At 40.9% G+C, this 14,428-nt stretch overlaps 1 protein-coding gene across 2 annotated transcripts in view; it reads right to left on the minus strand.

Moving 5' to 3' along the window:
* The window catches only part of ENTREP1 (endosomal transmembrane epsin interactor 1), a 54,671-nt gene that overhangs the window by 10,855 nt on the left and 29,388 nt on the right, over window positions 1–14,428 (minus strand). Inside the window, exons 3-6 of one of the 2 annotated variants that reach the window (XM_066368021.1) lie at window positions 11,981–12,091; window positions 4,140–4,268; window positions 2,556–2,663; window positions 2,294–2,427 (exon numbers count right to left, since the gene is read on the minus strand). In XM_066368021.1, coding sequence (XP_066224118.1) covers window positions 2,294–2,427; window positions 2,556–2,663; window positions 4,140–4,268; window positions 11,981–12,091 — 482 coding nt within the window. The remainder of the gene's footprint in view (window positions 1–2,293; window positions 2,428–2,555; window positions 2,664–4,139; window positions 4,269–11,980; window positions 12,092–14,428) is intronic. The other variant, XM_066368022.1, reaches the window with a different exon arrangement.

The raw sequence follows: 14,428 nt of genomic DNA on the forward strand, positions 1-14,428 counted from the left end.
CTTATAGGAAATGGGGAGCCTCTATTGCGTGAAAGCACTTAACATAACTGGTTGTGGAAATTTTAAAACATTAGTTAATAGTTTGCCTGCCTGTTTACAAAAAAAAAAAGAAATTACCAATTTGGGTTAACTATATCTAGTGTCCATAAGGTTGACTTATACTGAGAATCTAGCAAAGTCAGTCAAACTTAAAAATATCTCTGATGGAATATGTTTCTAAAAGTGAATACATTTAGCCATTTTAAAAAATAAAGTGGGCTGCACTCTGATATTGGTAGAATCTCAGAAAGTGAGAGTGTTCGCCCAATGGAGATGTGATCTGGGTTCCGGTATGTGGTTTAGGATGAGCAGCGTCTTCCTTCTCACAAGGGTGGTTTGTTTTAACGCCCTCCTCTCCCCACCAGAAAGTTCCTAATAGCAATGCCCTTGAAGAGAAGCTTGTCTGTCTTCTTCCACCCTGGATTTGGCCAGGCGCTGTCTCAAGATTCAGAGAGAAAAATCCAGAGATGCACCTACGTCCCCCAAGAGTGGAAATAACCACACTACTAAACATGACTGCGGAGGAGCAGAGAGGAGGCAGGAAGGAGAGGAAAAGGGAAGATGGGGGAGTGGGGGTCTGTAGGCCTCTGCCGGACAGCACAACTCCCATACCCACACGAGTCGCTTTCCCTTTCTGCTACTACACTACCGGAAATTAAATCTGTCTGTTGCCTCCTCTTAGGTTAACCAAGTCACCCACAACCTCAGAGAGCCAAAGATTCTTCTTCTCAAAGAGGGCATTTCTTATTTCTCTTCCAAATCATGTAACACCAGGCATTTTACTTGCTCTCCCATGAACCCACTGCACTCAGCCTGAGACTGTGCGAAGGTTTTAGCAAATGTGTCCTAATATGCACAGAGAATATGCGTTTGCGGCTGTCTCTCTGGCCCCTATCATTCTTGGCTCCTTTCCCAAGAGATTAGGGGAGCTGTCCTGGCCCCTTCAGCTTCACAGTTTCAATACACCACTCCTTGACCAACAGGGAGGCTGAGCCATTCCTCTGGCCGCCCTCTGTCCAGCCAGCTGCCGCCCCCTCTAGCTTGTTGGTCAGCCCTACCACCTCCTGGGCAGGGGGCCAGGCAGAGGGGCCTGGAGGTGGGGTTTAGGTATGACTCTGAGGGACAAGTCAGGACAATAACCTAAGGAAAAGAACACCAGCAGTGTCTGGTGGTAGCTCCCACTAGCAACCCATTTCAAAGTCAGGCATGGCTGCCCCAAACATTAGAAAATGGATTTCTAAAAACACTATGCCAGGCACCAAATCTGACAACTCTCCACCTGTAGCTCAGGGATTAAAAATTAAAAATTCTTGGCTCTCTGATAATCAAGCTAAAGACACCAGTCTTTCTGTAGAATTCAGAGATTCTCTTTTGGATGCTTAAATATAGGTTTGCTTATCCTCTAAATTTGGCTTAAGATCACCTTGTCCAGGAAGCCAACCCTGACTGGCTGACTCTTCCTTCAAGCTCTCTTCAGGCCACCCACCGTTGCAGGTTAGGTGGTCCTTCACAGTTCATTCAAATCCTCTCTTCTGGGTACTACTTACTGTGATCATAACAGTCACTTTGAGTGATCTAGACTATGAGTTCCTTGATATGGGGAAGGAGTGGGTTTTAAGTCATTTGAATCTCAAGAACCCAGCACAGTGACTAGTAGCAGCAGTGATTGATTCAGTGTTTGTTGAATGAATAAATGAAGTCATTCCTAAGAGAGTTGCAATTCTAGAACCAGGTAACAATTAGGAAGGCAAATGACATTTCATTCTACAAATCATTCCTGAGAGTTCAGATACAGATAACCAAAATTTGAGCTAGAATTTGATTTTGAGTTAGAATTTGAAAACAATAATAGGCCTGGTGTCCATTTTTCCTAGACCAGGGAGGAGTAATTAATAATTCATCATTTCTTAATGGCTGGGAAGAATTTCATGATTTGGCGACCTGCTGATAGTGTTATAATGAACATCGATTTGGCCTAACTGAGCGCGTTTCCAGGGCAACAGCAGCTCTCAATCATGTCAAATTACAGCAGTTATCTCAGTGGGTATCAGTTTTCCTGGGAAGCTAATTGAAATTGAAAAAGTATATCCTTAGGTCAAGGTTTGACTTTTCTTTGGTTTCATGCAGTCTATCAGACAGAGAGAAAGAGAGAGAAAAGAAAATAGAAAATCCCCCAAAATAACACACTCGACCCAGATTTTGGAGAGACTCTTCAGGCTTCAGAACCAAGAGCAGCCCACAGAGAACTCAGTACCTGCGGTTCATCCGGGGTGTGCACGAGTAAAACGTGGCAAAGTAGGAAGGGGGGGGCACTGGCGGCACAAAGTCGTCGGGGTCCGGGATACGTCCGTGCTCTTCGACATCTTCGGCAGAAATCTGGGATTCATCCTAATTAAACAGCACCTCCGTTAGTCAACAGCCCAAAGGCTCGGGGAGAGAAGCAATGGAGTGCAAAGAAAAGTCCCTGGGCCGACTCAGCAGAAACCCAGTTACAGTGCCAACGTGCATGGACTTACGCCGCAGGATCTCCTGACTGCAAATATCTGGAGGTAGCGAAGGGCGGCGGCCACCAAGCAGACGGTGGTGGTCAGGGCATTCAAGGCACACAGGGCAAAAAGCACTTTCTAGAACGAGGAAACAAGGATGTCACTGAGTACTTCAAAGCAGATGATGACCAGGATGTAGTATAAAATCTTTTTTAAAATAATTAATAATTCTGTCCCAATATGACAATTCTCATGAGAAAATACATGTAAAGGACTTACATAGCAAGTGCCCACCAAAATGCTGTTAATTACTATGACTCGTGTAATTAAGTGTGCTTCTTAGTTTTAAAAATGTATTTGAAAACCTCCTGTCCCTGAAAGACCTGATACTATAATATTTCTTTTTGCAAGCACCTGAATACTGCCTGGAAATGTTCCTTCCAGGAAAGCTGTGAGTTTCTCTTGTGAAGTTAGTGTCCCCGGGAACATCAATCCCCTGCCTCCCCCTCCCACAACCTTACACCAGGGCAGCTTGCTGCTTAATTTGTGGCCACTGATTCTATTTCAGGAGCTATTGGCAGAGCTGCCCAGGGCACACAACTAGGACAACAGAGGGGGCAGGCTGCCCGAGTGTAAACAGGGCTTCTCTCTTCTAAACACACTTCTCAAAATAGCAGCAAAGGCAATTCCAAAAGTTTCTGTTGACATGGTCCTGGCTCCTTAGTGGGGCTTTCCTCAAACTAAGCCCTGGCTCAGAAAGTTTGGGGTGAGTCAGCTACCAAAAATCCAGGAGCCAAAGAAAGAAGGCCATTTTAACATCCTGCGTAATCCAGAGAGCTGGCAGCTTCTCTCTCTGCTCAGAAATTCCTCCTCTCCACAAAAAATAAACCCCAAACAAAGGTCTGACTAAAGAAAGCCACAAGTGGTAAACTGTCCAAAAGCTAATACCTCCCAGTTCACCAACTGATCTTGCCAGTCACTAGGCTAATGGGCCTTAAGTCAGAACACAATTTTTAATCTAATAAAGGTTAATTTTGTATTTCACTTCAACTGGGATCATTTGTGAGCTGTTTTTTTTTTATCTCTTTTGCTTATTATAGTTGTTGCCTCTTAAACAAGAGGTGAAGGGCTTGAACGTCTCCTGTTTTTTCTGGCTAATATCTCACCTAACTCTGTGTCCCAGAATAGTAGCACTCAATAGCCCACAAGACTCGTTTACACAACACGGGAGCATTGGCACAATGACAAATGGGCATGCAATTTAAAGGTTTTTCTAAAAGCTACATCATATGTGTGTACGTACATACACATGCGTATAAATATAGACATACACATACATATGTATATATTTAGTATCAATTATATTTTATACTATTTTATAATTCTTAAACACAAAGAAAGCCATCCATACATAATTTAAGAGATACTCAGTAGTATGTGATTCTTTCTGTGTTCAATGCTGTCTGAGTCACTGATGAGGGGTTGTTTACAACTGCCTTCAGCAGCATAACTATTTGAGGAATGTTAACAGGGTAGCAATATTTCAAGTAACTATGCTTTCTCTGGGGCTCTATAGTGTATTTATTGCTGGCAGGTGGAATCCATTTGAGGTACCTTAAGTAGAAGGTGAACTGCGCTACAAGGCTGAACTGGGAAGAGTTTCAAGGCATTTTCTTTATCTGTGCATTTGGCTGGTTGAAATTCATCACAACAGAAGCAGATCTTGCCTTCACCTAAGTCCACCTTAAGGGGGAAAAGGCAGAACAATACTTTATTAAGAAAAAATACACAGGTTACACCATGGAGCACCAATCCTATGGAATGAGTTGTGACAGGGTTTTGGTCAGGCAGTGTCTGTATCAGTCAGGATAGGTTTTGATGTGCTGTGGTAACAACCACCCCCAATTTCCAGTGGCTTAACCAAACAAGACTATTCCTTGAAAATACTACCATTTAGGTCAGCAGGGGCCTCTGCTCATCATCTTCACTTAGAGACCCAGGTTGATTGATAGAGTATCTACCATCTCAGGATTGATGGTCACTATGCCAGAGAAATGGAGAACACAAAATGAAAGGCACACTGGCACTTAAAGTAGGGTTGCCAGATAAAATGCAGAACATCTAATTCAATCTGAATTTAGGTAAGTTGAAGACCATTTTTTAGTATAAGTATGTCCCAAATATTGCATGAGACATGTTTAAATAAAAACTATTAGCCGTTTACTTGAAATTTAAATTTAATTTATGTCATGTGTTTTCATTTGTTAAATCTGGTAACCCTAGCTTAAATCTTTCTCTTGGAAAGGTCACTCAACACTTGACCTCACATATGATTGTCAAAGCAAACCATATGGGCCCACCTACATATGCCTATAGTATACATATGCCTATAAGAAGCTGATGGTATATTTTGGTGAAGAGTAGCCCTTGTTCACATCATCAATATTTTCTTTATTTAAAGTGATAACCGCACTGATCCATAATCTCATATATATTTTGATGAAACACTTTGTAAACTTTTGGCCACTTTTCCAAGTTTCCCTTGAGCCAGGTTGTGAAAATATGTAACAAATGATTAGGGTTCATGAGACCTATAATTCTGGGGCAGAGGTTTGTCCTTACTTGCTTTGTTGCTTGAGCTGTTGAAATTGACTATTCTATTTTGGCTAAAAATTAAAGGCGACACCTTTTCCACACTTGTTAAATTAACGACAGCTTTGACTTCACTAGCTGCAAAATCTTTTAGGAATCTTTAAGAATGAACATCTACAAAGTTTTAGTTACTAAACAGAAAAAAAAATCAGTGTTTTATTTTTTATTGAATTAAGATTCTTACCCTCTAGTCATAGTAATAAATTTCATGGTAGCTTTCCGAATTAGGAGAAAATTTAGTCCCTTATAAAACAACTTGAGTAGGAAGGTAAAGGAAAAAATTCCACTACTGGATTATACAACATTTTTTTGGTTTGGTTATAGTTTTTCTTTCTTGTTTATTTTTCTTTTACTTTTCTTTCTTTTTTTGTGAGGTGAAATTTACATACACATAAAATTTGCCTACACAAATCTTAATCATACCATCAATGCGTACCCCTGTGTGACCCAAACCCTCCCATCATAGAGCACATTAACCCCACCAGTAGTCAATTTCCCCGTCAGTCCCTATCCTCACCTTCCTAGAATAACCACAGTTTTGATTTTACTTCTGCATAGATTAGCTTTGCCTCCTCCAGAACTCCATGGAATCCTTTCCTTAAACCACTTGGAAAGGGATGCAATATTATATCAAATACTGATGCCCAGATTTTGATATAAATTCTGCCTCTGATACAAAGAATTACAACCAGAGTTACCTTGATAGATTCCATAATCTATCAATTCATCCCCATTTAGTTTCTGTCCTTTCCTGGCTTGTCCACAGAGATTATCTCAGTAATGTTCCCACACCTAAATCCACACCCTGCCACCCCACCCCCCACACACAAATGCACCAGGCTGTTTTTATTTGAATTTTTCCTCAATTGTCTCACATTCTTTAAGATACCTCCTTCTCCTGCTAATATCCTAGATTCTTGCCTTCTACAGGAAAACTTCTGTGGCCACCAGACAAGATTTCTGTAGGCAAGATCTAGGTGGGAACTTTTCTTTTCTCTCAGGGACCACTGGCTTTTGCTCAGCCCCACCTCTATAATTAATAACAGTCCTTACACTGGGCTAAGTTCTGCAGATAAATATTACTCCCAATGGACTTCCTCCTTTAGAGTCTCCAGCTGAGAACTTCCTGTTTCAGTACTGACAGCACTATTTAGTTGTCACAAACAAGCAGCTAACGGAGATGAGACCTCTGTGCATGTCTCCGCTATGCTCATGTTCACAAAACCCTCTTCTCCCCGAAAAGGAATCGAGCTCACTTTTTCCAACATGATGCAGTACAATTTCTATTTCTTGTACTTCTGTAAGCCTCGAGATCTAACGTAAGGATACTCTCTCCCTCAAGTAAGATGAACTGTCATCTTATAAAGTATTCCCTTCCCACACAAGTCCATTCATGATATAAGGCATTCAGTTAAGAAAGAAACCAGACCTGTGTGGGTTACACATACAGTTCTATTATTCACTCAACACCAGACGTTCGAATAGACAGAGACGTTTGAGGTAAGTTGGTGTGGATGACAAAATTTTCCAGATGAGTAAAAAGTTAATCCCCTTAAACGAGACTATTTGAAAGTTTAATCATTATGTAAATAATAATAAATACCAATTACTGTGCCCAGCTCATACAAGAAGCCCTAAGGCTCTGTACAAAATGATTCTAGGCAACCTTGCATTTTGTGTTCTGTGTTCTTCCTGGTTCTGATCCTTCACCTCCCTTCGTAATCCCATCTCTGCCAAAAGTTTCTAAAAGTTATGCTAATTTCTCATCAGTCTCTTTAACCAATCTGCAAACAAACCTGTTCTAGTCTCCCCAATCCTAAGTGAAAAACATCCATTCTTTAACCTTGACACTAGCTGTTGGATGCACTCCTTCCTCTCATCATCACCCAGTATGGTGGTTCTCAGCCCTACCTGCATATTAGAATCTTCTGGGAAACTTCCAGAAAAAACGGCAATGCCATCTTTAGCAATTAGGAAGCTGCAAACTAAAGTAAGGGCGCTATCTCACTTTAAACCCATCAGACTGGCAAAAAATTAAGGAGAGAGAAATATGTGTTGCTGGCGGAGGGTCACTAGTAGAAATGGGAGCTTAAGCCCTTTATTAAAGGAATTGCTGTGCATTTTAAATTAAAAATACTTATTTCTCAACCACTTGGGGAAATAATTTAGGAGCTTTCTCTGAAGCTAGATGTACATTTACTTCATAACTCAGCAGTTCTACCTTTATGTATTTACTCAAGAGAAATAAAACAGCCCTCCAAAAACTATACAAAAAAATTACAATAGATTTGTTCATAATGCTCCCAAACTAGAAACACAAGTGTCCATCAGCAGGAGAATGGATAAGATGAATTGTAGTATTTTTATACTGCTCTGGAAAAAAAAAAAAAGAATAAATGTCAAAAACTTCATACTGGGCCAAAGAAGTCAGACATAAACTCCATTTACAGAAAGTTTAAGACCAGGCAAGACTAATCCACGCTGAAAGAAACTGGGAGAGTGGCTGCCTGTGAGAGAGTAGAGACGCCCTGAGGGGAGACCCCAAGGGCCTTCCTGGAGTACTGAAAACATTCAGGGTGCACACACAAGTGTGTTTGTCCAGAGGAATATATACATTGATCCAAACTCAATGAACTGCACACATAAGATCCATGTATTTCACATAACTTTTACTTCAATTAAAAAAATGAATAAATCCTGACCAGGCGGTGGCACAGTGGATAGAGCGTCAGACTGGGATGCAGAGGACCCAGGTTCGAGACCCCGAGCTCGCCAGCTTGAGCGTGGGCTCATCTGGTTTGAGCAAGATCCCACCAGCTTGAACCCAAGATCACTGGCTGAAGCAAGGGGTTACTCAGTCTGCTGAAGGCCCACGGTCAAGGCACATATGAGAAAGCAATCAATGAACAACTAAGGTGTCGCAACACGCAATGAAAAACTAATGATTGATGCTTCTCATCTCTCTCCGTTCCTGTCTGTCTGTCCCTGTCTATCCCTCTCTCTGACTCACTCTCTGTCTCTGTAAAAAATAAATAAAAAAAAAATTTTTTTTAATGAATAAAGTCATCAAATGGTTGATTGCATAATAAAAAAATGAGATGAGCAGAATAACCGCTGTCCTGGGACCCTGCTCCACTCAGGTCAAGGCTCCACAGGGACATGCAGCATTGTTTCTAGTGACCAAAACCCAAATCATGACGGAAAACAAGAAAAGAGTGAACTAACCTTCTATATCTTTACCTATTATATCTTTAAGTGAGAGAAAAACAATATGCAGGGAAGTAGATAAATTTATCCCATTAAAAAAAAAAAAATTATTAATAACCCCACCTCATATAGGTTTCTGTATATCCTTTATTTTGCCATTATTTTATGCATAAAACACATCAATGTTTTCATATAGGTTTCTATATATGAGAAAGCAATCAATGAACAACTAAGGTGTCACAACAAAAAACTGATGATAATGCTTCTCATCTCTCTGCGTTCCTGTCTGTCTGTCCCTATCTATCCCTCTCTCTGACTCTGACTCTCTATCTCTGTAAAAAAAAAAAAAAAGAAAGAAAAAAATGTTCCCCCAGGCTATTCTAATTGGCAGCTAGGGTAGGGAACCACAGATTTTCTCAGAAATGTCAACCATCTGTGCCTTTAAACCCTGTAATCTGAGTGCTTTTTTCTCCAGAGCTACCAGTGTTCAAACCATTAAACTAACTTCTCACCAATGTCCTCCCAATCTGGTTTCTACCCACTGTTTTACTTATTCATTGTTCAAAGTCCATCTCAGTGCTTATATTCCAGGTAGCCTCCCCATCTCCCCATGGGTACATACCTTTTGCATTCCTTAGAACTGTGTTTCACTGATAGCTGAACACAGTCTATCCTGTCCTGCAGTTGGGCATTTATTCATTCCGTCTATGAACACTCATCAAGCATTTGCTTTGCTTTTCCTACTCTTGCAAGCATTTCCTACTCTTCTTACTATATATATAATTCTAGGTCAAAAGCAATGTTTGTCTTTTCTTTCTACTCTCTACAGCAGTGGTTCTCAACCTGTGGGTTGCGACCCCGGCGGGGGTCGAACGACCAAAACACAGGGGTCCGATGGCTTTAGGCGAACGACCAAAACACAGGGGTCCGACCCCCACAGGTTGAGAACCGCTGCTCTACAGCCTCTAGCATAATGTCTTGCATATAATAGATGCTACAATTTTGTCCAGTTGTCTGTCCTTCCGTATGTTATGACTTTTTGCTTCCAGCTTGTGTCTATTCACTTTGCCCCTTCTAATTAGCTGTGCAATTAGTAATGGAAAAACCAAGCTATGTTCAAAATTCTTTTTCTGGGAACTCTTTGTAAATAAAAGAATGTTTAGGAGGCTGCTGAAAACTCCCAAGATAATAGAGAACCAGGGAAATTCCCACCTGGAAGAAGAGAGAAGACAGGAGTATAAATATCTTTAGCCCCAAAAAGAAAAGGATACATGCCTAATGGATGTACAGCTAGGACATTCTGGAAGATTATCGTGTGAGAGTACTGGGGACAATTCCCTGAAGATAATCTTTGAATGAAGCTATTAAAAGACTGATGACACTTGGATGAACAGGAAAATAAGGGATACAGAATTTGGTGGGGGGGGGGGGGGCAGGGCAGCATTGTTAGAAATAAGAAAGTAGGACAGGAGCCTGGGTAATGACCTGTTGGCTCTGGCTCCAATACAGGGAGTGTGAGCTGCTACACTGAGCAGGCAGGATGAGGGTGAATCACAGAGAGCGTTAAAAACTAGGAAAGGTTGTGAGCCTGTGACCCCATAACTTAAGGTTACTAAGTAATTAAATGGCAAATATTAAAAGGGTTATTAAGAAAGAGTAGCAGGATATCAGTGAGTCCCTAAGGAATTTTATTTGGGAAGGGGAGAAGTTTCTCTGCCAGGGCTTTATCACAGCCCCTGGAGAAGTGCAGCAGCCTTCTTTGCTTATTTCCTGCTGGTTCCAAAAGGGTGATATTGCCTTGTAACAAGTTCCAAATAGATGAGATTTAATACAACTTCTATTATTATTATTACTATTATTATTATTATTATTATTATTGAGAGGCAGGGAGGCAGAGAAACAGACTCTCACATGCACCCTGACTGGTATCCACCTGGCAAGCCCCCTAGGGAACAATGCTCTGTCCATCTAGTGCCATTGCTTCGTTGTCTGGCAACTGAGCTATTTTCGCGGCTGAGGTGAGGCCATGGAGTCATCCTCAGTGCCCAAGGCCAACTTTGCTCGAACCAATCAAGCCATGGCTGTGGGAGGGGACGAGAGAGAGAGAGAGAGAGAGAGAGAGAGAGAGAGAGAGAGAAAGGAAGGCGGAGGGGTGGAAAAGCAGATGGTCGCTTCTCCTGTGTGCCCTGTCCGAGAATCAAACCCAGAACTTCCACATGCCAGACTGACACTCGATCACTGAGCCAACCGGCCAGGGCTTAACACAACTCCTAAAAAGTTTTGGGTTTTTTTGCTGTTTTTATTTTGTTTGTTTTGCTTTGCTTTGTGTCATATTTGTTACTACAAAGTCCTTTTAAAAAGTTCAGAGATGACGAACAATTTCACTTCTGCATATACATCCCAAAGAATTGAAAGCAGGGTTTCATATACATATTTGTAAGCCTTCTGCACAGCATTATTATTCATGATAAGCAAAAAGGAGGAAGCAACTCCGTTATCCATTGATGAAGGAAAGGATAAACAAAATGTGTCATATATACGCAGTGGAATATTATTCTGTCTTAAAAAGGAAGGAAATTCTGACACATAGTAGGCTATGGATACACTTTAAGGACATTATGCTAAGTGAGATAAGTCAAAAAGAGAAAACAAAAACACTGTATAATTCCTAGAGTGGTTAAATTCATAGAAAGCAGAACGGTGGTTGTCAGGGGCTGGGGGTGGGAGGAGAGGGGCAATCACTGTTAAACAGGAATAGAGTTTCAGTTTTACAAGATGAAAAGAGCTCTGGAGATTGGTTGCACAACAATGTCAACGTACTTAATACTAATTGTTAGGGTGGTAAATTTTATGTTATGTGTATTTTATCACAATTAAAAATGGGGAAAAAACACCTGACCTGTGGTGGCACAGTGGATAAAGTATCAACCTGGAATGCTGAGGTCACCAGTTCGAAACCCTGGGCTTGCCCTGTGAAGGCACATATAGGAAGCAACTACAAGTTGATACTTTCTGTTCCTCCCCCCCCACACACACCTTCTCTTTGTCTCTCCTCTCCTTAAAATTTTTAAAAATTGGAAAAAACATTCAGAGATGGTACAGGTCCACAACCTCTTACACACAGTTCTGAAGTCCAGAAAGTTTCAGTTATAGCCACTGTCCCAGATTTCACTGGGGTGCTATGGAATTCGTAGGATATACGTTAGTTACCTTTATCTTTTAAAAATTGGGAAAACGGAAAAACTCACCTGGCCTCCAAAAGTTGTGGACTGCTGACCTGTATTCTGATAATACCCATTTTTGCTCTTTAGATGAGCGCAGCACGACATTGAGAGTGGATACCTAATCCATTAATTAACTAATGATGCACTGCACTGTTGTGGTTTGGGGTTCTGCTGGCTGGCCCCTGCTTTGAAAAAAATATAACTGACAACCCGAGTAAAATAATTAGCAGACAGCTTCCTTTCACCAACTTCGGGTTTCACTTGAGGCTGTTGCCTGGTGCTGGATGTTGGCAGCCACAGGCTGGCACCCAGGGGGAAGCCAGACAGGCCAGCGCCAGCCCCAGTGCACAGTGAGGTCTCAGGACTGCTTACCAAGTCACACCTGGGTACACTGGACACGAACTGGGCCCCTTGGCAGCCTAGGATGAATCCAGCTAAATTTAAGAGGACACACACCACAGAGAGCAACACGAAGAGGTTGACCTGAAATGGCAAGATAACAGGTAGTTAGGAAAGATGACCACTAAATTCAGAGAGTTGTGTCTGAATAAAACAAACTCATATTCTCTTCCTAGAGGAAAAATTTTTCAGAAAGTCAGAACTATGTTTTTGGTATCTAAACCTTTCCCCCTGACTTTTAGAATTTTTAAAATGTGCTCAGGAATGCCTTTGACTTTCAAAAGTCTTCTCAATAATTTCAAAGCCTTATTTTCCCCCCTCTTTGCAGATACAGGAGTTCTGATCCCTATCTTTTATCTGTACATTACATTAAGCCATGGCTATTTTCTCCTAGAGTGTTATTTTTTTCTGAGATTTGCAGAATTAATGGTAAGTAGACAAATGGAAAATTCTAGAATATAAATGGAACCTAGGGAAATCAAGGAGCTCAGAGCCATTACTAGCCAGAAATTGTAGTATCTAAGTGGAAATAAGGATGAGCCCTTTTTCAGTTCTGCATGAGACAGGCTGAGCCTCTCCTGATAAGATTGGAATTTCCCTCGTTACCCCTCAAACCCTGCACCCAATCGGTGGCCAGACACAGCGGCGCCAGTAACTGCTAAGTACCACTTTATCTACTGCAATATCAGATGCCTTGAAAAGAAAGCATAGTTATAATCCTTATGCCCACCAGCACAACACTAATCTTCATAATTGAAGCTTAGCAGCATCTGATATAGAATGGGTGAGAGTCCATTATCCAACACTAGACCCCATATTTCACCATTAAAATCTTAAATCCAACTCATCAAATGACACCATTAAGAAAATCAGTAGGCAAGCCCCAGACTGGAAGAAAATATTTCATGCACATGTTGAACAAAAAACCCTTTCCAGAATATACAAATAACTCTGCAACTTAATAATAAAAAGACAGACAATCCAAATTTAAAATTAGGCAAAGGACTGGAACATATATTTTGACAAAAGAAGATACAGGAATGGCCAATAAGCACATGGAAAGGTGTTAATTTCATTAATAATCATGGACACAAATTAAGACTATAATGAGATACCACTATAAATCAACAAGAATGGTTAAAATGAGTAAGCCTCACAGTAGTAAGTGTCGGTGAGAATGAAGAGTATGTGGACACTCAGACATCACTTGTTTGGGTATAAAAGGGTACCACCACTTTAGAAAACAGCTTTTTAGTTTCTTAAAAATTAAATATAAATCTCCCATGCAGAAGAATTATAATTTATAAAGATAATCTCCCCTCAACTCCCTACACCAGAAATGTGGGCTGCACAAGGTGAATTCCTTCCAAAGAATATAGTCTGGAAAGGACCGAGAAGGAGTAACTTCCCAGTGGAGAAACCTGACAAACACGACACCCACCAGGTGACCAAGGTTCATATCACTAATAGGTCCTGCTGATGGGATGCACCCTTGATATCATATAATGACAAAGGCATTTTATTTCTGTGGTCTTCCTCCCCAACATCCATAATAACCTCAGTCTATTAATGAGAAAAACAGCAGACAATCCCAACTGAGGTACGTTCTACAAAACACCTACGTACCCCTCAAAAGAGTCTAGAACAGCGATTCTCAACCTGTGGGTCGTGACCCCAGTGGGGGTCAAACGACCAAAACACAGGGGTCGCCTAAAGCCATCGGAAAATACATATTTATTATACAATACATTTTAAAATAAAATATGTATTTCCGACAGCTTTAGGCGACCCCTGTGTTTTGGTCGTTCGACCCGCTGGTCTAGAACATCAAAAGCAAGGACAGTTGAAGAAACTGCCACAGCCCAGAGGAACCTCAGCAGACATGACAACTAAATATAATGTGGTGTCCTGGATGGGACCCTGGACAGAGAAAGGACATTCAGTGACAACTAAGGAAACCTGAAGAGTGCATATTTTAGTTCATAATATCGTATCAATATTAGTTCATTAATTGTGATAAATGGGCCGTACTAATGTAAGATATCAGTAATAGGGGAAATTGGGTATGAGGTATGTAGGACCTCTCTGTGCTATCTTTGCAAAATTTCTGTAACTCTGAAACTAGTCTAAAATAAAATTTTGATTTAAAAAATTTCTGAATTATGTACCTACTATATGACCTGCAATTCTACTCCCAGGAATAGACCCAGAGTAATAGCGCAATTGCTCACAAAAGGACTTATGGAAGCTATTTACAGTAGGTTTATCCACATTGGACCCCCCAAAATGAAAAGAACTCAATTATCCAACAACAGGAGAATAAACAAACAAACTGTGATGTTTTCAAACAGTGGAATACTTCCAGCAATAATAAAATAAATAAATAAATAAATAATGTACTCGTGCACAACAACATGAAGT

The sequence above is a fragment of the Saccopteryx leptura genome, chromosome 2 (genome assembly GCF_036850995.1).
Source record: "Saccopteryx leptura isolate mSacLep1 chromosome 2, mSacLep1_pri_phased_curated, whole genome shotgun sequence".
Classification (NCBI taxonomy): domain Eukaryota; kingdom Metazoa; phylum Chordata; class Mammalia; order Chiroptera; family Emballonuridae; genus Saccopteryx; species Saccopteryx leptura.